The following is a 24,223-nucleotide window of genomic DNA, read 5'->3' on the forward strand; positions in this document are numbered from 1 at the left end:
CATTGTCTACTTAGGCACTATTTTATGAGTATTAAAAAATTAACTCTATCTACATCAGTACTCCGCAAGCCACGTGTCGGTGTGTGGTGGATGGTACTTCTAGTACTGCTAACTAATTCCCCTTTCCTCGTCCCACAAGCGATTGGCTCATGGGAAGAATGATTGCCGGTAAGCCTGTGTGTTAGCTCCGATTTCCCAAAATTTTCTAGTCTTGGTCATTTCGAAAGATATATATAGGGGGAAGTGATACGTTACCCGTCTCTTCACGCAAGAATCACAGATAGACGAATCGGTCGAACAAGCACTTTGAACGCATCTTCCTTTGTGAATGAGTTACATTTGCTTACTATTCTTCCTATGAATCTCAGCGTGGCCTCTGCTTTTTCTACTATTGCTTTTATTTGGTTACTCCGCTTAATCTTAGATTACTAAACCCTCGCAAAATTTACAGTGGCTGTTGGTATGAATTTCGCCGTTTCCGCCGATCTGGTGTCAGTGTAGGGTGTAAAACAGGATATTTTGTGCTGATTTTGTATGTGACATACCACTGGAGACCTTACAATTGTAATTAACTAGTGAATACACTATAAATTATGACTTCCTTTGAATAAATTATGGAGTAGTAAAATTTTCGATGGTTTAGTACCAATGTGTCATTTTACCCCGTTTAGTGTTCTAGGACCAAACTCGCTCTTTATAGTTACTCCTAGATATTTTACGGTAGATACTGTTTCCGGCAGTGTGTTACCAATAGTGTAGTTGTACAGTACTGGATTTCTTTCCCTGTGCATGCGCAGTATGCTACATTTATTTACGTCAGGATCAACTACATGATCCTGTACCATTCATCTGTCCTCTGTTGCGCATTCTGCAAATCGATACTGTCTTCTGGCGTTGCTGTTGCCTGTAACCGCACGGTCTACGTGTGTCGGTGAGCATTAATTACGCAATAATGTGTTTTAATATATTTACTCACTCTCTGGCTGTTTTACGTAAGACGCTGAAGACTAATTTCTAGTTCTTGTGACAGACTAACTGTAGTGCAAGAAAAATGTTGGCCACAGGTTTTCAACTCTTACGATGGAAAGCTGGAGGACTCGATCAGGAAAGCGGTACTAAAAAAATGTTTTTATTTGTGAGACCCGAGTTTCTCCCGGCGTATACAATGTTCAGATAAAAATACGGGAGTGCAACCGGATGACGTTACCGGCAACCGCCGATATTTCGACGGGAGCGCAACCTACAGGTTTGAAAGCCGCCGACTCCAAGGCACGTTCCTCGAAATGTTCCATTAACAAATTGGCAGTAATAGGTGACAACCGGCTTCCTGTCTGTTCGTAGTACTGGTCATTCAATAAAAAATGAGTGGAAGTCAACACGCGTCGAAATATGTTCGCTCATTCAGCACCAAACCTAACCTCAATCAGACGTAACGAATCAGGAGGAGAAACACGAGTAAAGAGAGAGAGAGCATATCAAAACTTACTAGAATATCGGAGTCATTCAAACGCATTCCCTCTAATGGACGTAAGAAAGCCGCCGAGTTCTTAAAGTGGTGCTCAAACCGACCTACTGTAGGGCTCAACAGAGTACCGAGGCGTTTTTCTACACGACGTGTCGGAGCACCAATGTTAGTCACAATCTGACAAAGAGGAACTCCTGTCTCGTGGACTCTGGGGGGGGGGGGGGGGGGGCATGGGTGCGTATAGCCAAGGCCGAGCAACACAATAACTATTAATACCCCTAATGGTCTCCTGTGATAAACTTTTCTTCAGAGACTCAACATTTTTTGTCTGGTCAGCGCCATTCCGGGTCGACAGAAGCGTCCGATCCCACGCGTCGGCTTTGACCCGTGACGTAAGGGTGTTGTCGTGTGTGACGTCATGACGGCGCGGAGTTTGGTTTGAGTGTGGCTGTCTCCAGTTCTGTTTTATCTTATTTTGTTTACTTTTCTGATCTGTTCGTTCTATCTCGTGAGATTTTTTTAAATTTAAAAACGCTTATTACTTATTTTAATTATCTGTTTCCTCCAATTTCTGTTTTAGTTTATTATATTTATCTTTCTGATCTGTTCGTTCTATCCCGTGAGATTTTTTTTTTAAAAAGACAAAAAACTCTAATCAGCTACTGAAGCATCTTTATCTTCTATGTGTTGCAGGGGTTACGACCCCTGGGGAGGTGGGTGGGTATTCATGCATGGCTGTCTTCACTTACACGTTGTAGCTACGCAAGGCGTCTAAATTTGTTTATATTTAGTTTGCCCCCCACCCAAAACATCTTATTTCCTGCGCTTGTCCCGATAATGTCATTAGGCTTCTTGTGGAAAGTGTGTGTGTTTGTTTTTGTTTCCGCCATATTTGTGACGTCATGGGTCAAAGCAGACGGGCGGGATCGGACGCTTCCGTATTTCCGCCATTCCTATTATACGCCGAATCAGACAGTAAACACTGCGTCTTTTGAACGTAACCCTGCTCGTCCAAAGCAACGGCAGTATTGCCCTCGCCCGCAGGTAAAATAACAATATCCGGATCAACTCTCTGAACATAAAATAGCCCTTCAGCTCTTGTGGTATTACTCTAGGGTGGACGTGTGCCAGTCAAGACGCGACACGCCTGCCTCCTAGCCGCCTCTGCAACATCAGGAGCTATGTTATAAACACCCTGTTCAACAGTACTAATAAAATCAACCACTGGCAAACGCTTGGGATCGGTGCAAAATTAAGCCATTCCCTTAGCATGGGTAAAGCTGCGTCGTCAAATGCGTTGTTAACAGCTGATCTGATTTCTTTCTGGAGGGAGGGAGTAGGATCGACTTGCAGTTTAGAAATACCATTTTCTTCTAAAACAGATATGGTTTTAGTAATATATTCTTCATTACATGCAAATACTAGTGAAGAGCCCTTATTAGCTTTCGTTATAAGAGCGTCATTATCTTTAAGTTTCTTATTAATATTCCTAATCAAGACCTTGTCATTCCATGAGGCATTAGGGGAAGCAGCATGACATTTACTAAAAATATTTGTTACATCATAAGGAATCCTAGTTTGCACAGCACTAACCATTTTTATGCAATCTAAACCAGTTTTCAGGTCTACAAGGACATTCTGCACGACCTGCTTGTTAGTCAAATCTGGTTTAACATTATACTTAAGCCCTTTTTCTAACAGACTAGTTTCTGCTTCTGTAAAATTAATATTAGTCTTATTTGAAACTCTGTGATAAAAGACATTGTCACCTTTTTTTAATTTTTCGGAAGATCTCTCAGGTGGAAAAAGGCAGAAAAGCTTACTGATTTTCTTTTCTTGCCTGTACATAACACCTTGTTTATAATTCTCTAAATAGTCATTAATTTGTGGCCATACAACATTAAACATATTGACATTAAACAAATCATGGCACAATTTTGTAATTTCAAGATACAGATCGTAAGCCTCTGCATTAAAAGCGTCTTTTGTTATTTGGCCTCTTCGCCGGCCGGAGTAGCCGAGCGGTTCTAGGCGCTACAGTCTGGAACCACGCGACCGCTACGGTCGCAGGTTCGAATCCTGCCTCGGACATGGATGTTTGTGATGCCCTTAGGTTAGTTAGGTTTAAGTAGTTGCAAGTTCTAGGGGACTGATGACCTCAGAAGTTAAGTCCCATAGGGCTCAGAGCCATTGGAGCCATTTGGCCTCATGGCAGTGACAATTTGAACGACTTTTTAGAACACCTGAATTCAGTTCACCCGAATAGTGGTTTCACGATTGAGATGGAAAAGAATGGCTGTCTTCCCTTCCTTCACGTGTTGGTTAGGAGGAAGGTGGATGGCAAGTTGGGACATGCCATTTACGGGAAGCCTACGCACACTGACTTGTATCTGATGACTGATAGTTGTCACTCTCCGGCTCAACGTGAAGGGGTAGTTCGTACCTTGGTTCACAGGGCCCATGTCATCTCGGACCCTGAGAGTTTGTCAACTGAGTTAGCCCATTTCGAATTCATCCTTCGTCAAAATGGTTATAGCGAAAGACAGATTACACGTGCGATGCGCTATCGACCAACTGTGCACTGAGCGAGTAATGAGGTGATGATAATTACGAGGTGGCACCAAAGTCTACGGCCTTTTTGCGTTACACAGCGAGCATTTCGAACAAGCCTGGTCGTATTTTGCGGAAATATGGCATGAAGTGTGTTTGTCGACCCACAACTAGGATCAGGGTTCTTTAAGGTTCCGTAAAGGGTGAGCTTGGTTTGATAAGAAGGGTGTCTACCGTATTCCTTGCAGTTGTGGCATGTCGCATATTGGCCGGACTATCAGGCCTGCAGCGGAACACCGTCGTACTGAGCATAAGCGTCACACACGCTCACAACAGCCGAGCAAATCCGCCACTGCAGAACGTTGTCTTGACAGCGGTCATCCTATGGAATACAACAACACGGAGATTCTGGCATGCACTTCCAGCTATTGGGATATTGTTATTAAGTAAGTTGTGGAAATTAAATAAGCAAGTGACCTTATAAATAGAGATAGCCGCTTTTGTTTAAATTCTGCATCGAATCCAGCTCTCTCACTTGAAAAAAAAAAAAAAAAAAAAAAAAAAAAAAAAAAAAAAGTCAGAATTTATGCTGCATCACCGGTTTATTATTAATTCCACAGTCGATAACTTTTATCATCGTTTTTGGGTTGCGATGGCACCAGTGTTTATAGTGTACGTCTGTGAGTGTTATCTTTCCGGAGTTTGCGGAGTTTGTCTGAAAACCAATATTTCAAATCCAATTGCACAGCGCTTACTTGCTGCAGTTTTGCCTTGAAAATGGCAGCCTGTGCTCCTGTCGAAATATCGACGGTTGTCCCTCAAGTTACTTGAATAAGCTTTTAGTTGTTCGTACATCCATTCGTTAGGCGCATTGAACAAAATTCTGAAACTGAAAAACCGTTTTGTTACTCTGCGTCACTGGAGCTCCTGCTGTTACTTTTACCGTAGTTTTCTGTCACTCTGCGGACGACATTTGCAATCTTCTTCCTGTGACTGTGAATAGTTTTTGGCACCTAGCAGCTTTGTTGTCATTATGTTCATCTTCCGTTTTGTTTTTAATATTGCACTATGTAATTTTTAGTGTATCTATTTTTAAATAATAACATTGTGAAAAGGAAAGTTGCTATTCACCATAGAGCGGAGATGCTGAGTCGCAAGCCGGCCGGAGTGGCCGAGCGGTTCTGGGCGCTCCAGTCTGGAACCGCGCGACCGCTACGGTCGCAGGTTCGAATGCTGCCTCGGGCATGGATGTGTGTGATATCTTTAGGTTAGTGAGGTTTAAGTAGTTCTACGTTCTAGGGGACTTATGACCACAGCAGTTGAGTCCCATAGTGCTCAGAGCCATTTGAACCATCTGAGTCGCAGATAGGCACAACAAAAAGGTTGTCACAAATATAGCTTTCGGCCAGTAAGGCCTTCGTCAGAATTAGATGACAAACACACACATACACACTTACGCATACGCAACTCACACACAAACGACTGCAACTCAGGCATCAGTTGCCTGAGACAGCAATCATGCGTGTGTGAGTTCAAATGTTCAAATGTGTGTGAAATCTTATGGGACCTAACTGCTAAGGTCATCAGTCCCTAAGCTTACACACTCTTAACCTAAATTATCTTAAGGACAAACACATACACCCATGCCCGAGGGAGGACTCGAATCTCCTCCGGGACCAGCCGCACAGTCCATGACTGCAGCGCCTGAGACCGCTCGGCTAATTCCGCGCGGCATGCGTGTGTGAGTTGCGTTTGCGTGAGTGTGTATGTTGTGATGTAACAAAATAAAAGTGATGTTGTTATTCATTGGAAAAGTTGGATTTTGAGATTTCTTACTGTTTTATTAATCACAATTGGCGTAAGACTCATGGATTCACCATTGTCATAAAATATTGCATTATGAGATGTGAATAGTTTTTACTTGCAGTTTCGCGTGGCTTGAGACAGTCACAACTAGCGTGCTATTGATTAAGAAATTGCATTATCGTCTAATTACTTCATGATCGTAGATACGATCATACCCAGTCGTGAAGTTATTATTATGACAAAACAATTTCCTAAGGGACCAGGAAGTTCTTAAGGGCGCAAGAACAACTGTAACTTTACACAAAAGGGAAATTCAATATTAAAGCTGATGCAAGAAGACGATAAAACAATTTTCTTTTTGTCAATGTAACACGCACATTGGACTGCCGATCTTGGTGTCTGTAATCTTAGCAAAATGCAGAATTAAAACGAAAATAATACTGAGGAGATGATAGGAATGAGCACTGCTAAATGATTCAGTATTTCCAGAACAAATATTTATTATAACTAAAACATATATCGTACCTTATGCTTAGTACGACAATGACGGTAGATTTTTATGTCCGTTTCATGTCCGTTTACCGCTCTTTTATATAGTCATTGTCCTATTGAGTCGCCCGTGCGTCGTCACGATAAGTTATAACAGTTCTTCTTTTCACACTTCACTCAAACTTAGACGGAGCACGTTTTTATACATTTGGTAAAAATTAGATCAGACCACCACAATCTGCGTCTGTCTTAGCTGAGAAAAACAGTACAAGTGTTTAGCGCTCAGGGCTTCATTTGTTCTCCAGCTAACAAAATAGTGAAGGATCGCATATCGATCCGTATTCTTCTGTTTATATTGCCGCCCAAAGACGATGAATTACATTATTTAGGAAATTCCACCGTCGCTATGCGACGCCTTATTATACATTAATCATTCTTTATAAACAAGTATTTGCCTTCTGGCTGAAAGTGTTAACTACTTGCTGTTTTAACGAAGCCAAAAATAGCGAATATCACAATTTGTGTGTTTGTCATCTAATTCTAACGAAGGCCTTACTGGCCGAAAGCTATATTAGTGACAACCTTTCTGTTGTGCCTATCTGCGACTCAGCATCTCCGCTCTATGGTGAGTAGCAACTTTCCTTTTCACAATATTTTTACGTTCCATCCTGGATCTTCAAATGGTTCAAATGGTTCTGAGCACTATGGAACTTAACATCTGAGGTCATCAGTACCCTAGAACTTAGAACTACATAAATCTAACTAACCTAAGGACATGACACCCATCCATGCCCGAGGCAGGATTCGAACCTGCGACCGTAGCGGTCACGCGGTTCCAAACTGAAGCGCCTAGAACCGCTCGGCCACACCGGCCGGCCCTGGATTTTCCACTGTTTCATTTTTAAACAATGAAATACCAAATCATCACAAATTGATTGATACCTTTATTTCTTTTGATGTGAACCATTAATGCGTTTTTGTATAAGTTGGCATGCATAAGGCATATAACGTATAACGTAAATTTTTCGGACATGCAAAGCGTTGCAATGATTCATTAGCACTCCAACAGGAAAGATTGTGGCTTCGTTTGCAGGTAGAAATGTAATTTGTATTTGTACGGTGACGGTGAGAAAAAGAATGGAATTCGCAGGCATACATCACTTCTAAGCAGCTCCGCCTGCGACGTTATAATTCCCAGGAAAGGAGTGCGCGCACCGTTTGTTGTTTTTGGCGTCAAAATACGGCCCGGGTTTTGTTTGCCTCGAGGGGGAAGGCCACGCGCATCGCAGAAGCGTTGCTCCGGTCCGGTCTACGCATGCGCCGATGAGCTTTCGGCTTCCCTCGTCAATGCTCGGCAGGTTTCGGCAGCAGCTCCGCAGTCGAGCAGCTCAACAGTTGCGGAGTGGACGCCTCCGGGTGAGGTTGTGTGTACCGTGAAAGAGTGTCGCGTAGTTGCGTTCCGCGCATGTTCGCGTTCTTGTTTTCAGCGTGTGTGTTTATTGTTTACTGCAGACGTGCACCAGGGTGCAATCCGACTGTTTTGTGCCTGCCGCCTTGTAGCAGTATCCTACTCATTTTTTATTCTGTGTCTCTTCAGTCAATTTAGAAAGAGCTGCCTTACAGCGATAGAAGTGAGCAACTCGGCGCGTACGTACTTGCCAACTGCATTCAAGTATTGTTATGTCTGGTTTGCTGAGGATATGAGGCATCTTACGATGCTGTGGCCGTCAGTCCTAGTGATACTGGTGGCGACAGCATGTGCGAGTGCGGACAATTGTATGCAGCTGCGAGACAAACCAGGATATACCGTGCCACCAGGAGACATCTCAGTGGAGTACGGCAAGCCCCTGGAGATACTATGTGTGTTGGACGCCGAACACAAGGCCACCGCAGGAAGTAACGCCAGCGACATCGCGTTCGAACGGAATGGCTCCCCCGTCCCCTCGAAAAATGTGCAGGTGGTGAACTCAACCACGGCACGCCTTTACATGGAACATGCTGAACCCGCAGGCAACGCCTACTATTACTGTTTGCTCAAACCCAGCGGCCGAAAGCCAACCACCGTCTGCATGAACCGTGTCGCTGTTGGGTACCCACCGAGGGATCTGAAGATTGAGAATTTCACGTGTGTTTCTAGACACTTGAAAAATCTCAACTGCACTTGGCAGGTTCCTGAGAACCCGATAAAAACCACCTACAGCATCAGCTACACGTACGGTTTGCCAGAGACGAGATACCTCAACGGCGTCAAGTGCCCGGATGAGAATAGTCCAAATTTTGGGTACTGCTATTGGGACGATAAAACAGATCCTATGTACCGCGAGAAGGATGAGACCTACTATTTCAAAATATCTGCAGAAAACGTTCTCGGCAATCACACATTCGAGGAAATCGAATTTAACCAGTGGGCACACGCACTGTTGGACAAGCCGGAGTTTCTGAATGGTTCATCCAAAACGACCAGTAGCGTGTACCTGCATTGGCAGATAGACCCGAACCTGAAGCCGCTGCCGCTGAAGTACAAACTCCTATACAAGTCGGAGACGTCAGAGTGCGACACGACGGACGAGTGGAAGCAAGTGGACACCTCCGATTTCAACTGGAAGAGGTCGTCTTTCAATCTCACTGACCTGCCGTACGCGAATTTTCTGTACGACGTGCGGCTGTATATAGCTCCGGCCAAGGCGAAGGGTGACGACGTGTGGTCCGAACCGGCGACGTTCACCTTCAGAACGGAACCGATGCCTCCCGCATCACCACCAGATCTCGCCCCGGGCAGCTTCCAGGTCATCGGGAAGGAGTCTACGCGCGACGTTCTCATCTTCTGGAAGAGGCTGCCTCGCTGCCGGGAGAATGGAGACGATTTCCGATACAAGGTTGTGGCCAAAGAGGTGGGCACAGCGAAGCCGGAACTCGAGGATCCCCAACCCAAGTCATCGTACGCCAGGTTCAGTAACCTCTCGCTGAACGCGTATGAAGTTTCCGTGTATGCGGTGAACAAAGAGGGCAGCTCGAAACCGGCCGTTATACTGATACCCGAGAAGGTGCAGACCCCGCCTCAGGCTTCGAGGATCGTCACGGTCGTCAAAGAGAACGGTGTTGTACAACTGAATTGGGATAGGGCTTTACCGGAAGTGGGGACGAAAAAGGCAGAGACCTTCACAGTGTTTTGGTGCCAGAATGAGCAACTCACCAGTGTGCACTGCTCGGGATTGCTCAATTCGGCGGTGGTGAGCAGCGAGAAGGCCGAAGCGACCATTCAGACGAGGCCTGGGAAGGTGTACGAATTCGGCGTGGCTGTAAACTCGGGCAACGCCAGCAGCGGCATTACGTGGGTCACCTGCACCTTGAGACCGGACAGCGTGTACGGCCGAGTTTCCATGCCGATCGTGCTCAAGACGGCAGCCACCTTTCTGGAGATCAGCTTCAAGGTGGACTGCCTCAATGGACTGAAGAGCGCCCACTATCAAGTTCAGTACTGCGCCATAGACGGGCCCACGAAACCAGAATGCAGGTGAGAAGCTGTCATTTATCTTTATCGACACGTATGCATAGGGAATCACAACTGAGCGCGTGGCGTAGCTTATTTTGTATTGTATTTTTTGTATCCATTCAGAATCTTGTTGAACTCCGTGGCTGTTAACCAATTAGAGATTAACCATTTTACGTCACTGCCGGTCTGTGATATCGAAACCGCTACTGTTTACGTTGTACTTCAAATTTGTTCCACAATGCGTGTTAGGGAAGTTGCCTGTCTATATTCAGGTGGATTAGTGGTATACGCATGTATTTCTTTTCTTTGCTGTAGCTGACTGCCTTATGATCTATTTCGAAGATGTTCCAGCAAAAAGCACACCGCGTGTTGCATGTACACCTTTGTTTCACGGAATATCACAGACAAAACAAAACAAAAAAATTGTGTTTGTGTATGCTACAAGCGTGCTTTTACAACGACCTATAGTGTGCTTTTTACTGGAACGACATGTAAATATCTATGTTGTCATTTATAACGCATGAGTTCAATGTCTTGTTACGCTAGTGACACTAGCGAACTGAAGTATAAAACAGGCAGCTGGCTACATCCGGCAAACGAAATACTCTCTGATCCATTTGAAGCCATTGAAACGTGTCATGGAAAAAATAAAAAAGACTGACACTGATCTTTGTTTCGCATTCTTTGTCAGTTTAAGTTAATTGACCGCAACAAAATTTGATCGCCTTCGGGTTCTTATGGCCAACTTCAGACGGCTACACTTGTTTCATTGCATGGTCAGTATTGATAGCAGCATGGCGTCTGTGGTGCGTAACGATATTTATATAATTTGCACCACTTTTGGTGATGTATGACGGGTGAATGACTTACATGATCTCCTTGGGTAAATACTGCGAATGTAACGCCATACGTTACGTAGATTGCGTCTGCTGTATGATCATTTGTATATGTTCGTACGTTTTGCTTACAATAATTTTTTTCATTTCTTAAGGGTATTGGCCTAGATTGCATTCCACGTAGGAAAAGGTATAGTCATCGCAAACAATGTATATTGCATATCCAGATATCTGTCACTCTCTGTTCATCTCCAGTGCAACTCATTTTAATTAAAACATTAAACCTTTGACGTCAGTAGCCCGGTTAGGACTATGTGCATGTATAAGTGATTTTTATGTTTTAACTTACATTTACAGCAATTTATATTACAGATGAGCACAGAATGAGCGACTGATTTCGGTACCCTTTACCACTCGAAATAAATACATTCGCTAGGCACACTTGCTTTTCATGGAATTAAACCTGATTAGCGCGTAGCAAAGGGAAACTATTGAGGGGGGGGGCGCATACTCGCTTAGATATTAGTGTTTACTAGACCTATATAAGACTAGCGGGCATGACGAGTGTATTAAAATCGCGACACTGCTGTTCCGCTTTGACCACTAAAGGCACCGTCGGCACTTTTTTTTATGGAGGTTGTAGTGACAGACTGAACTGTAGCTACTTCGAGAACTATTTTAGGTAGGAAGGTAACTGTTTGATAATGTGTTTACGAATCCAACGAATATGACAAGACATTCGCATATACTGTAGGTTACATATATCGTATTCTATACTTATGATTAATGGCACCTATTCCCGAGAAGGCCCCGATGATTTGTCGGTGTTTGTTTGGCTTAAATTTTCGTCCTTGGTTCTCGGGCACCGTATGTGTTAGTATTCCTCCATGTTAATGACGTCATCGGTGTATCGGCGCGGCATCGAATTGTTTTCTACAGATATGCTAATGGTATATACAACTGAAATCACCTAATGTGTATTAGTTTTTGTACACTTACATTTGTTGTGTCCGCCGCTCGTGGTCTCGCGGTAGCGCTCTCGCTTCCCGAGCACGGGGTCCCGGGTTCGATTCCCGGCGGGGTCAGGGATTTTCCCCTGCCTCGAGATGACTGGGTGTTTGTGTTGTCCTCATCATTTCATCATCATCCAGGAAAGTGGCGCAATTGGACTGAGCAAAGATTGGGTAATTGTACGGGCGCTGATAACCACGCTGTTGAGCGCCCCACAAACCAAACATCATCATCACTTACATTTGTGTCACGTGCCTTGTTTAAGTGACACACACATTAGCATACAGGGTCAGTCAGAAGGGAAGTTATATGCATATGAGTGTTTCTGAACAAAAAGATTTCATTTGGACGTAAGCCTTATTCCGAATGGATTTTCGAGGTAAAAACATTTAGTGTAGGTTAATATTTATTTTTTGTACTATTCAAACATTGCCATTGTTTACAAAACCACAGTAGTGTACAGGAAGTTGAGACAATTTGATACAGGACACCTGTGTTTATCAGGTTGGGAAACTACCTCAAATTAGCCTACAGAAACTACCTAAGCCATAGCCCATGCGTTCTCTCTTAGTGCGAATTATTATCCCTAGCGAAAAAATGAATAGGCCCCGTTTTGTAGGAAATTTAATGTAGTTTTATTTTGTACTGCGACAGGTTTTCGCTGGAAGGAGCGGTTTTCCAGTTACCCAAGAAAAGCGTCAGAAGTGATATTCAATGTGTTCTATCTCGCGGAATCCATTCGGAATAGGTCATGCATCTGTACGAAGTTTTTTGTTCAGAATCACTAATACTTTCACGCCTCAAAGCATGTACCTTTTCTCCTGACTCACCCAGTATGAAAGCCGTCCGTACTGCACAGTAAGTGGCGCTAACCACAAAAATATTTTCATGCCGTACAGAAACAGAAGTCATGCTGCTGACGATACTTGCAGATGTGATGAAAAAATTGTAGCCATCTGAAGATGAGCATGACGGCCCAAAACCGGTCATGGGAGTAATTTAAATCTTTTTTACAGGTATTATTTATGATTGGTTACGCTCATTTTGTATTGTGTCATACATGTAGGTTTCTTCCAGTTCCGTTCCCTGGTGCTATGTGGAAGAATGCTAATATGCCTCCGCAAGAGCTGTTATTAGTCTAATTTTAACCTAGGGGATTCACGGAAGCCATGTGTAGGACATTTTGGAATATTGTAGTTTCCATAGTAAAACTAGAGTTTGTAAGTATTACATAGCTTAGTTTTTTGAGGGGGTGTCTTTGGACATGATCCTTATCTTGTTCTGACAATCTACTAGATCCAGGTGTTGCTAGATCTCACACATTGAACAGTATTTCAGCTCAGACCTCTCAAGTATTTTTGTGCAATCTGTTTTATGCAAAAGCTTCTTAGTTTCCTACCAGTGAATGATTATGCCTACAATTAAATCTGCTTAGATAGGCCATAGGTGTGCACTGGACCTACCGATATACACTGTCAGCTTTGATACATGACGAAATCAAAACGGCAAACATAAAATGTTCATCAAAATCTAATATGCATAAAATGCGATCCTTTATAAGAATTACAACTATTCTCATTATATCACGTTTGTTGGCTTCGCCAACTCACAGGCGGGATGTCATCTTCCAACGTAACCTAGACCTTAGCCTACGCTTAAGATTCGTCTGCCAACACAACCTACATGTCAAAAGCAGAAACAGAATGAACACTGTTAATGTTCTGTTCTCTCTGTATCTGCACAGTGAAAGATGGCTTTTGATGTAGGCGGGTTCGATACACATTCATGAGGTATTAATCGTGTCAGCATATTTTTGTTTCACACCGTATACAAAATTAAGTTTCCATTATTTAAAAGTAGAACTATGTCGTCACATAAAACTGTAATTTATTTGCGATCGTATGCTCCGCAATTAAAGGCGAAATTGTAGGATATCAATTAATCGCATATTAATGCGTTACCTGCGAAAATGCTGAGTTGCAACTAACCGAATCTATTAAGTTATTAACATAGAGCGAGAATTCGTATTAAGCTAACATACTTGCGTATAGGAACTCAGAATTATTTTCTGTCATGATAAAGCGAAGCGTTTTGCCTGTAAATGAGGTCGCAATCTGTTTGCAAAATTCTATAGATCGCATTCGAACTTATTTTCTCATGTGTCCGTCGTTGGGGCATTCAGTTAAAACTTTTCGAAAGTCTATAATTACCAAATTCAATTGCTTCCTTTCGTTTGTGCCTCTTGATTTACGCCTGTTGAAAAGCGCAGATGTTTATGAAACTAGTGCTGGTTGCTGTGGAGGCTTTCCTCCTTAAGTTGTTTTTTGTTATACAAGTGTATTGTCTCGAACCTAAGAAATTTAACTTACAAACTTCTTGAGCTAGGATTGGTTACCACACTGGTGCACATCAGTTGACGTACACAGTTATCTGAGGCCGATCACTGTTTATTTTACAATCAAAAATTGGTTCAAATGGCTCTGAGCACTATGGGACCTAACAACGGAGGTCATCAGTCCCCTAGAACTTAGAACTACTTAAACCTAACTAACCTAAGTCTTCTCAGATCAAAGTTTATTGTCTGTAAAATAGATGGTTAAATTACTCTCTGGCTGTATGCAACACAAGATCTGTGTGATACGGACCATGTGCGCCGCCAACCTCCCCGTAAAGCATACGAAAAATTTTCGTTGCGTCAATTACAGACTCAGTAACAAAGCTTTGATTTCAGTTTTTTGTTGTTATCGTAACAAAGCACAACCAGGTTCTCGACAGTGGGGATCCCTATCTTCTTCCCTTAGCCGAATGCTGGTCTGAAACATCGCGGCGACCAGTAATTCGAAGTCCCTCGTCCAAACAGGGGAGAGACATTAAAACAAAATTTTATAAATGTGTATCAGGCCGAGAAGGCGTCAGTGTAACTTTCAATGTGTTGCCTCAGAACTACGATAGAGAACTACGAACGCTGACTGATTAATCTTGTTTGCGTATAGCGTGAACCGTAACACGCCATCCTTCCTCGAGGTATAGCGGACCTAACTTTTTTTTTTGACGATGGCTCCGCATTTAGAACGTGACAAACTTTAGCATCTGGTAACAGGGCTCTTTATCTGACACACCATTTCTTGACTCTTGTGTTAAATATGAAACGTTTGTCGACGGGAATTGCAAGAAATAATGGCTGGAGACTAGGTGAAAACGCAGATTTTAGTGTAGCTCGTTGTTTCCCAAGTTAGAATTACTGATTGCCATTGTTCACGTTAAGTTAGACGTTGCATCATACCAGTCTCAGGACTGAAGACCACAACAACAAGTTAGACGTGCAATTCAACCCTCGCAGATCTCTTGCAACAGATAAAAACGAGAAACTTGTTCCACGAAAGGCAAACCTTTGCACTCTGCCTACCTTCTTCGCACCTAAATCTGTGTTTATAAGATACTATCCGGAGTTAGTACATATCACTGCGCTGTTTACGTGAAGTACTTTACACATAGTCAAGGGCATCCTATTGAAAGTAACTACTCATATGTCTCTTCACGTACTTGATCTACGTATTCTTGGTCTTACAAACTACATTTATTGTATGTTTAGTTTTCTAAACAAAAACTCATGCGTAAAACATTGTGATCAACTTTTCACGAAGAAGTTGCTTGCGATATTTCTCTTCTAGTAGTAAGAAGCGCACCGTTTTGCTTTTGAATCCCCGTGCACTGAACAAACCAGGCACCATTTTACGTCACTTCTTTACACACGCCATTATTAGCTTCAAGTTGCAATCGAAATCTTAGTCGAGTACCACACGGTCGGAATTACAGGCATCGTGCAGTTTGCTGATGAAATTTGTTGGTCGATTACATTTCGTTCTCCGTAGCCAGGTATTCTGCGAATACGATCTCTAAGAATTCTGATACAGTATATCATTAGTATGTGTGTTGAACTTGGACTGCTCTGTAGGACAAGTGGCATATCTTTTAATTTCATTTGTTACTTTGCATCTGCCTCTACAACAACATAGTTCTTTCAATTTGACAGTAGCGGTCTACGAACGTAAATACTCTGTTAGCACGTAGGTTCCGCGAGCGTTTCTGAAAAATGCATATTTGTTATCATGTAATATACGTGTACGCTATCTGACAAGAAGTATCTGAACATCTTTTAGTGGCCATTAACAGGGGATTTGTCCAGCCTTCGTCTTTATGACGGCTTGAACTCTACTGCGAATACTTTCAGTGAGGCGTTTAACTGCCTGTGGAGGAATGACATGCCATTCTTCCCCAAGAGCCGCAATTAGATAAGGTCGTGGTGTTGTACGCTGGTGTCTGGAGTGACTCGACATCCTAATTCATCCCCAAGGTGTTCCATTGGATTCAGTGCGGGAGTCCGGGCAGGGCAGTCCATTCCAGCAATGTTATTCTCCACAAACCATTGATTTATGGGGTCGACAGAAGCGTCCGATCCCACGCGTCGGCTTTGACCCGTGACGTAAGGGTGTTGTCGTGTGTGACGTCATGACGGCGCGGAGTTTGGTTTGAGTGTGGCTGTCTCCAGTTCTGTTTTATCTAATTTTATTTTACCGAGCGAGGTGGCGCAGTGGCTAGCACACTGGACTCGCATTCGGGAGGGCGACGGTTCAATCCCGCGTCCGGCCAGCCTGATTTAGGTTTTCCGTGATTTCCCTAAATCGCTCCAGGCAAATGTCGGGATGGTCTCTTTGAAAGGGCACGGCCGACTTCCTTCCCCGTCCTCCCCTAATCCGATGAGACCGATGACCTCGCTGTCTGGTCTCCTCCCCTAAACAACCCCTTATCTAATTTTATTTACTTTTCTGATCTGTTCGTTCTATCTCGTGAGATTTTTTTTTAAATTTAAAAACACTTATTACTTATTTTAATTATCTGTTTCCTCCAATTTCTGTTTTAGTTTATTATATTTATCTTTCTGATCTGTTCGTTCTATCCCGTGAGATTTTTTTTTAAAAAAGACAAAAAACACTAATCAGCTACTGAAGCATCTTTATCTTCTATGGGTTGCAGGGGTAACGACCCCTGGGGAGGTGGGCGGGTATTCATGCATGGCTGTCTCCACTTACACGTTGTAGCTACACAAGGCGTCAAAATTTGTTTATATTTAGTTTTCCCCCCACCCAAAACACCCCATTTCCCGCGCTTGTCCCGTTAGTGTCATTAGGCTTCTTGTGTAAAGTGTGTGTGTTTGTTTTTGTTTCCGCCATATTTGTGACGTCATGGGTCAAAGCAGACGGGCGGGATCGGACGCTTCCGTATTTCCGATTTATGACGGGGTGCACTATCATGCTCACAGAATCATCATCTCCGAACTGTTTCTCTGCTGTACACAGTACACATATCTGGAAAATGTGTTCTATCCTTCCATAATCGGCGTTTTATTAAGCGCAATAAGGGGGCGACAGCTTAACCACGAAAAACAATCCCAAACCGTCAAACTACCTCCCTTGTACTTCACTGTTGGTGCAACACATGATGGCAGGTAATGTTCTGCAGGTATTGACAAACCCAAACCCTTCCATCGGATTGATGCCACAGACTGCTTACACCACGCTTGTACGCCCTATTCTGGAGTTTTTTTTTTAATCTTTATTAATACAATGCAATAATGATGATACAAAATACACTCCTGGAAATGGAAAAAAGAACACATTGACACCGGTGTGTCAGACCCACCATACTTGCTCCGGACACTGCGAGAGGGCTGTACAAGCAATGATCACACGCACGGCACAGCGGACACACCAGGAACCGCGGTGTTGGCCGTCGAATGGCGCTAGCTGCGCAGCATTTGTGCACCGCCGCCGTCAGTGTCAGCCAGTTTGCCGTGGCATACGGAGCTCCATCGCAGTCTTTAACACTGGTAGCATGCCGCGACAGCGTGGACGTGAACCGTATGTGCAGTTGACGGACTTTGAGCGAGGGCGTATAGTGGGCATGCGGGAGGCCGGGTGGACGTACCGCCGAATTGCTCAACAAGTGGGACGTGAGGTCTCCACAGTACATCGATGTTGTCGCCAGTGGTCGGCGGAAGGTGCACGTGCCCGTCGACCTGGGACCGGACCGCAGCGACGCACGGATGCACGCCAAGACCGTAGGATCCTACGCAGTGCCGTAGGGGACCGCACCGCCACTTCCCAGCAAATTAGGGACACTGTTGCTCCTGGGGTATCGGCGAGGACCATTCGCAACCGTCTCCATGAAGCTGGGCTACGGTCCCGCACACCGTTAGGCCGTCTTCCGCTCACGCCCCAACATCGTGCAGCCCGCCTCCAGTGGTGTCGCGACAGGCGTGAATGGAGGGACGAATGGAGACGTGTCGTCTTCAGCGATGAGAGTCGCTTCTGCCTTGGTGCCAATGATGGTCGTATGCGTGTTTGGCGCCGTGCAGTTGAGCGCCACAATCAGGACTGCATACGACCGAGGCACACAGGGCCAACACCCGGCATCATGGTGTGGGGAGCGATCTCCTACACTGGCCGTACACCACTGGTGATCGTCGAGGGGACACTGAATAGTGCACGGTACATCCAAACCGTCATCGAACCCATCGTTCTACCATTCCTAGACCGGCAAGGGAACTTGCTGTTCCAACAGGACAATGCACGTCCGCATGTATCCCGTGCCACCCAACGTGCTCTAGAAGGTGTAAGTCAACTACCCTGGCCAGCAAGATCTCCGGATCTGTCCCCCATTGAGCATGTTTGGGACTGGATGAAGCGTCGTCTCACGCGGTCTGCACGTCCAGCACGAACGCTGGTCCAACTGAGGCGCCAGGTGGAAATGGCATGGCAAGCCGTTCCACAGGACTACATCCAGCATCTCTACGATCGTCTCCATGGGAGAATAGCAGCCTGCATTGCTGCGAAAGGTGGATATACACTGTACTAGTGCCGACATTGTGCATGCTCTGTTGCCTGTGTCTATGTGCCTGTGGTTCTGTCAGTGTGATCATGTGATGTATCTGACCCCAGGAATGTGTCAATAAAGTTTCCCCTTCCTGGGACAATGAATTCACGGTGTTCTTATTTCAATTTCCAGGAGTGTACAATACAAATACAGTAGGTGATACAATACAATTCAGTATGATGATACAGAATAACCCACCACTTAATTAATTAGTAGGTCTTTTTATGATACAAAAAACCAAGAGCAGCTTGTACTTAATTGTCTGGCACAAAGCTTTGAGCAAAGTTAATCTAAGCTATTAATCCACTCTAATACTAATCTACTCTGCAGCCTTACAATTCTGCCAGACGATTTACAAACCTACTTTTGTGGCCTGCTCACCGAGCTAATCCCAGTGACCTGCCCCTGGCACTGGGCTGGCCGAATTACTTAAAAACCGCTGCAGTTCCTACCCATGTTAGTTGTGTATTGCTGTGCGGTGAGGGATCCGCATCAGATGGGACTGACGAATGACGAAGTACAAAGAAGGACAGCTAGTTTGTATTATCGCGAAGTAGGGGAGATAGTGCCACACATGATACGTGGAGTGGCAATCATTAAAACAAAGGCGTTTTTCGTTGCGACGGAATCTTCTCATGAAATTTCAATCACCAGTTTTCTCCTCCGATTGCGAAAACATTGTTGGCACCCACCTACATAGGGAGAAATTTTATTTATTTATTTATTTAACCTGATCAGATTAGGGCCATCAGGCCCTCTCTTACATCAGACCAGTGTTCCACACATGCAGCATTTCACACATCAGAGTTACATCACGACCATAGTTTAAATGAGAAAATTAGTTTACTCTAGTGACAATATGAATAAAGAGTAGTGACTAAGACCTAATAAAGTAAATGCGGCAGTATTTTTACAACAGGTGCTATACATACAGATTATGATAAAAGCAATAATAATAACAGTACAAAAAATCAAATAATGATAAACATGACTAAGACCTAATAAAGTAAATGCTGGCAGTATTTCTACAACAGGTGCTATACATACAGGTTATGATAAAAGCAATAATAATAACAGTAAAAAAAATCAAATAATAATGACAAACATGAGAAGGATTGGCAATAGTAATGAAGGTTTGTGCAGATGTACGTAATATCTTGGTGTGTAAAGTAGATGTTTACTAGTATAGCGAGTTTTGGGGAAGGGAGATTTAAGGAGGGGGAAAGAGGGAAGTAATGAGGTGAAGTGCATTCATGTACAGAGGAAGGCATTACTGTTGCTTAAGTAGATACGTCATTAACTGTTTTTTGAAGCCGGACATGTTTTTAAGTTCTCTAACATAACGAGGGATTTTATTCCAGAGTCGGGTTCCCGCTACTGTAAAGGACTTGGAGAAGGTGACTGAGCGATGCAGTGGAACGGAGAGGATTTTATTATAATGGGAACGTGTGTTTCTGTCATGTTGTTCTGACATGAGCGTTAGGGACGAGGAGAGATATGAGGGACTGTGTACATTTATGAGGCAGTAGATGGGACAGAGTGTATGGAAATCTATGCGTTTGTCTGCACGCAGCCAGGACAATTTTGCATATGCTGGTGAAATGTGATCAAAAAGTCGAAACGTCACAGGTATATCGGACGCAGGCATTCATGACCAGTTCTAGACGTCGGGAATTTTCCTGAGAGAGGCCTTGTAGGATAATATCGCTGTAGTCAATGATTGGGAGTATAAGCGTTTGTACTAATTTCTTTTTCAGATCGAAAGGGAAGAGTTTTTTATATTTTTGTAGGACATGAAGGGATGCTGATGCTTTTTTGCACACTGCAGTTACGTGCTCTGTCCAATTTAGATTTTCATCTATTATTACTCCCAAACTCTTTGCTGAGGGAAAGAAGTTAATATGTGTTCCATTTAGGATAAGAGGTGGTACGGATTCCCGATGTTTTGGGCTAATGAGCTTAGAGTGACCAACAAGTACCGCTTCGGTTTTAGATGGGTTTAGTTTTAGACCTATGTCCTGTGCCCATTTTGACAGTGCATCGAGGTCAGTATTGAAAATTTCAATAGCTTTCTTGAGATTGCTTGGTTTCGCACTTAGATACAACTGAAGGTCATCAGCATACATATGGTATTTGCAATAGGTCAGAACCGATGACACATCATTGACATACAGAGAGAAGAGTATAGGACCTAATACTGAGCCTTGGGGAACGCCTGACACTACCTGCCGCCATTGTGATTTTGTATTCCCAGACAGGACGCGTTGCTGACGAGACGTTATGTATGAGCGAAACCATTGCACTGCACTTGGTGAGAAATTTAGACCGCTAAGTTTGGCCAGTAAGATGTCGAAGTCGACAGTATCAAATGCTTTGCTGTAATCTAAGAAGCAAATGATAGTCGCTTCCTGTCTGTCCATGGCAAGTTTCAGGTCACCTGTCACCTTTATCAGAGCGGATGTTGTGCTTCGATGTTTACAAACTGGAATTTTTTCGACCGGAAATGTCGAAGAGCAAAGGCGGAAGTGCCGTCGGAACGAAACAAAATTTCGATGTAGGCCTCCACGCGCGGTATGTCACAGGTTAGCCGGCTCGTCTGAAAGCAAAATTGAGTTGACTAAGTTATTTGGACCATAGGAAACAAAATGGCGGCCATTTGAAAAAGATAGGGTTTTTTCATCTATTTTTGACTTCGTCGGCCAAGTAAAAATATTTATAGTTTTATCGGAATGAAATTAGTACAACACCTAGACAATTTAGTTAGCTTCGTCGGAAACAGAGTCATGCCAGTCGGTTAAGTAGATTTGAAGTTACCATACCGCGCGATAAAAAAAGTCATTTCGAGAAAAAAAGCGTTTGAAGTTTTGACTACATATAAATGCAATATTATGCAACTTACGTTCAATCTGCTATTACGGGTCCATAAACTAGTCCTTCCCCTTCCTCATAGAGGGCGTTCTGCTCGATCTGGGCCATCCTGCGCTGCTCCAGAGCCGCTCGTACGGCCGGTGACGAGCGGTTTTCAGCCGCTTGAATCCGTTGGTCGTCCGAATGCTTGGCGAACTGCGTCGAATAGAGACCCAGGGTGACGTCTATCTTTGTCATGGTCTTCAGAATTGCTGAATACCCTTCGTTGAAGCTGCTCACTGCCAGGAAAGTCGCAATCTCCACAGTCTTCGCACCAGAATACAAATGCTTGGGGGCTAACTTTGAAACAGACGCGTTCAAACTTTCATTTGAAATTTGTGTGTTTCCTCCCAAGCACCGGTAAAATAACTCGTCCTCCGAGAGAAAAAAAAAACTGGTGCTTGAAAAAAAAACCGATTTCAGGCAGGTGCATTTTTTTGTTCAACCGCGAATAACAAACATTTCTGTTCCGTATTCGGAAAAACCGTTTCAGGGGTGGATTCTAAACACTTCTATGGATCCAAAAATGCAATTTTAAAAAAAATCGATATTTTGAGCCAAAAGATAGTAAACCTCACTTTAAGTGCTCGTTTTTCCCGCGTGCCGTTCGAGAGTGGGACGGTAGAGAGACAGTTTGAAGGTGGTTCATTGAACCCTCTGCCAGGCACTTTATTGTGAATAACAGAGTAATCACGTAGATGTAGATGTATAGCGTCATTCGTCGCCCTATATCATTCGTTTCCAGTCACCCACTGTCCAGGGTCGGCCCTCTTTACACCACATCAAGCGTCGCTTGGCGCTGACTATAGAAATGTGTGGCCTAGGGAGAGCTGCGCGGCCGTTGTGTACCTCATTCTTTTTAACTCACTACCCACAACCAGATAGACAGCTGGAAGCACACTGGAAGTCACGAGTGATTTCTTCCGCTTACTTCATGCGACTTTTTTACAACAATCCACCACTATGCTCGACGGCCTCTGTCCGTCAGTACGTGATGTTTTCCTGGTCGTGCTTTAGCTGTGGTTGTTCCTTCGCATTTCTACTTGACAGTCACCTCACCAAAAGTCTACTCGGGCAGTCTTAGAATGGTTGCAAATTTGCCGGATGGATTTGTGACTCTGGTGACATCCAGTGTCTTGTCCACATTCGAAGTCACTAAGCTTATCCCCAACGACCCATTTCTGCTGTTAGTGCTTCTCTACTGACAACACTCCCAGCCTCCTTTTATACTGGTGGGTCCTCCTCTTGTGACATCTAGCGGTCAGTATTGCATTTCGTAGGTAAATCTACACCGAAGCGCCAGAGAAACTGGTTTGGGCATGCGTATTCATATTCAAATACAGAGATATGTGGCCGGCCTGTGTGGCCGTGCGGTTCTAAGCGCGTCAGTTTGGAACCGCGTGACCGCTACGGTCGCAGGTTCGAATCCTGTCTCGGGCATGGATGTGTGTGATGTCCTTAGGTTAGTTACGTTTAAGTAGTTCTAAGTCCTAGGGGACTGATGACCTCAGTAGTTAAGTCCCATAGTGCTCAGAGCCATTTGAACCATTTTTTGAACAGAGATATGTAAACAGACAGAATACGGCGCTGCGGTCGGCAATACCAATATAAGACAACAAGTGTCTGGCGCTGTTATTAGATCGGTTACTGCTGCTACAATGGCAGGTTATCAACATTTAAGTGAGTTTGAACGTGGTGTGGTAGTCGGCGACCGAGAGACAGGGGACAGCATCTCCGAGGTAGCGATGAAGTGGGGATTCTCCCGTACGACACATTTCACAAGTGTACCGTGAATATCAGGAATCCGTAAAATATCAAATCTACGATGTCGCTGCGGCCGGAAAAAGATCCTGCAAGAGCGGGGCCAACGACGACTGAAGAGAATCATTCAACGTGACAGAAGTGTAACCCTTGCGCAGATTGCTACAGATTTCAGTGCTGGGCCGTCAGCACGCGAACGATTCAACGAAACATCATCGATATTGGCTTTCGGAGACGAAGGCCCATTCGTGTACCCTTTACGCCTCGGCTGGCCCCCTCAATACCGACAGTGGACTGTTCATGACTGGAAACATGTTGCCTGATCGGACGAGTCTCGTTTCAAATTGTATCGACCGGAAGGACGTGTACGGGTATGGAGAGAACCTCATGAATCCACTGACCGTGCGTGTCAGCAGGGGACTGTTACAGGTGGTGGAGGCTCTGTAATGGTGTGGTGCATGTGCAGCTGGATTGGTATGGGACTCCTGATACGTCTAGATACGACTCTAACGGATGATATGTACGTAAGCATCCTGTCTGACCACCTGCATCCATTCATGCCCATTGTGCATTCCGACAGACTTTGGCAATTCCAGCAGGACAATGCGACACCCCACACGTCCGCAAGTGCTACAGAGTGGTTCGAGGAACACTCTTCTGAATTCAAACACTTTCGCTGGCCACCAACCTCCCCAGACATGAACATTATTATTGAGCGTATCTGGGATGCCTTGCAACGTGCTGTCCAGAAGAGATCCCCAATCCCCTCTTACACTTACGAATTTATGGACAGCCCTCCAGTACTGTTTCAGACAGTAGTCGAGTCCATGCGACGTCGTGTTGCGGCACTTCTGCGTGCACGCGGGGGTCCTACACGATATTAGGCAGGTGTACCAGTTTCTTTGGCTCTTCAGTGTAGTACTTGTCTGGACAGTAGTTTTTTTTTAATTGCGAAATGTGGATAAGAAGAGG

General features: G+C 44.3%; 1 protein-coding gene across 1 annotated transcript in view; it reads left to right on the forward strand.

Moving 5' to 3' along the window:
• The first annotated feature begins 7,703 nt into the window (after window positions 1–7,703).
• The window catches only part of LOC126188389 (cytokine receptor-like), a 296,079-nt gene continuing 279,559 nt past the window's right edge, over window positions 7,704–24,223 (forward strand). The window contains exon 1 of the mRNA XM_049929989.1: window positions 7,704–9,824. Coding sequence (XP_049785946.1) covers window positions 8,011–9,824 — 1,814 coding nt within the window. The 5' untranslated portion in view covers window positions 7,704–8,010. The remainder of the gene's footprint in view (window positions 9,825–24,223) is intronic.

The sequence above is a fragment of the Schistocerca cancellata genome, chromosome 5 (genome assembly GCF_023864275.1).
Source record: "Schistocerca cancellata isolate TAMUIC-IGC-003103 chromosome 5, iqSchCanc2.1, whole genome shotgun sequence".
Lineage (NCBI taxonomy): Eukaryota > Metazoa > Arthropoda > Insecta > Orthoptera > Acrididae > Schistocerca > Schistocerca cancellata.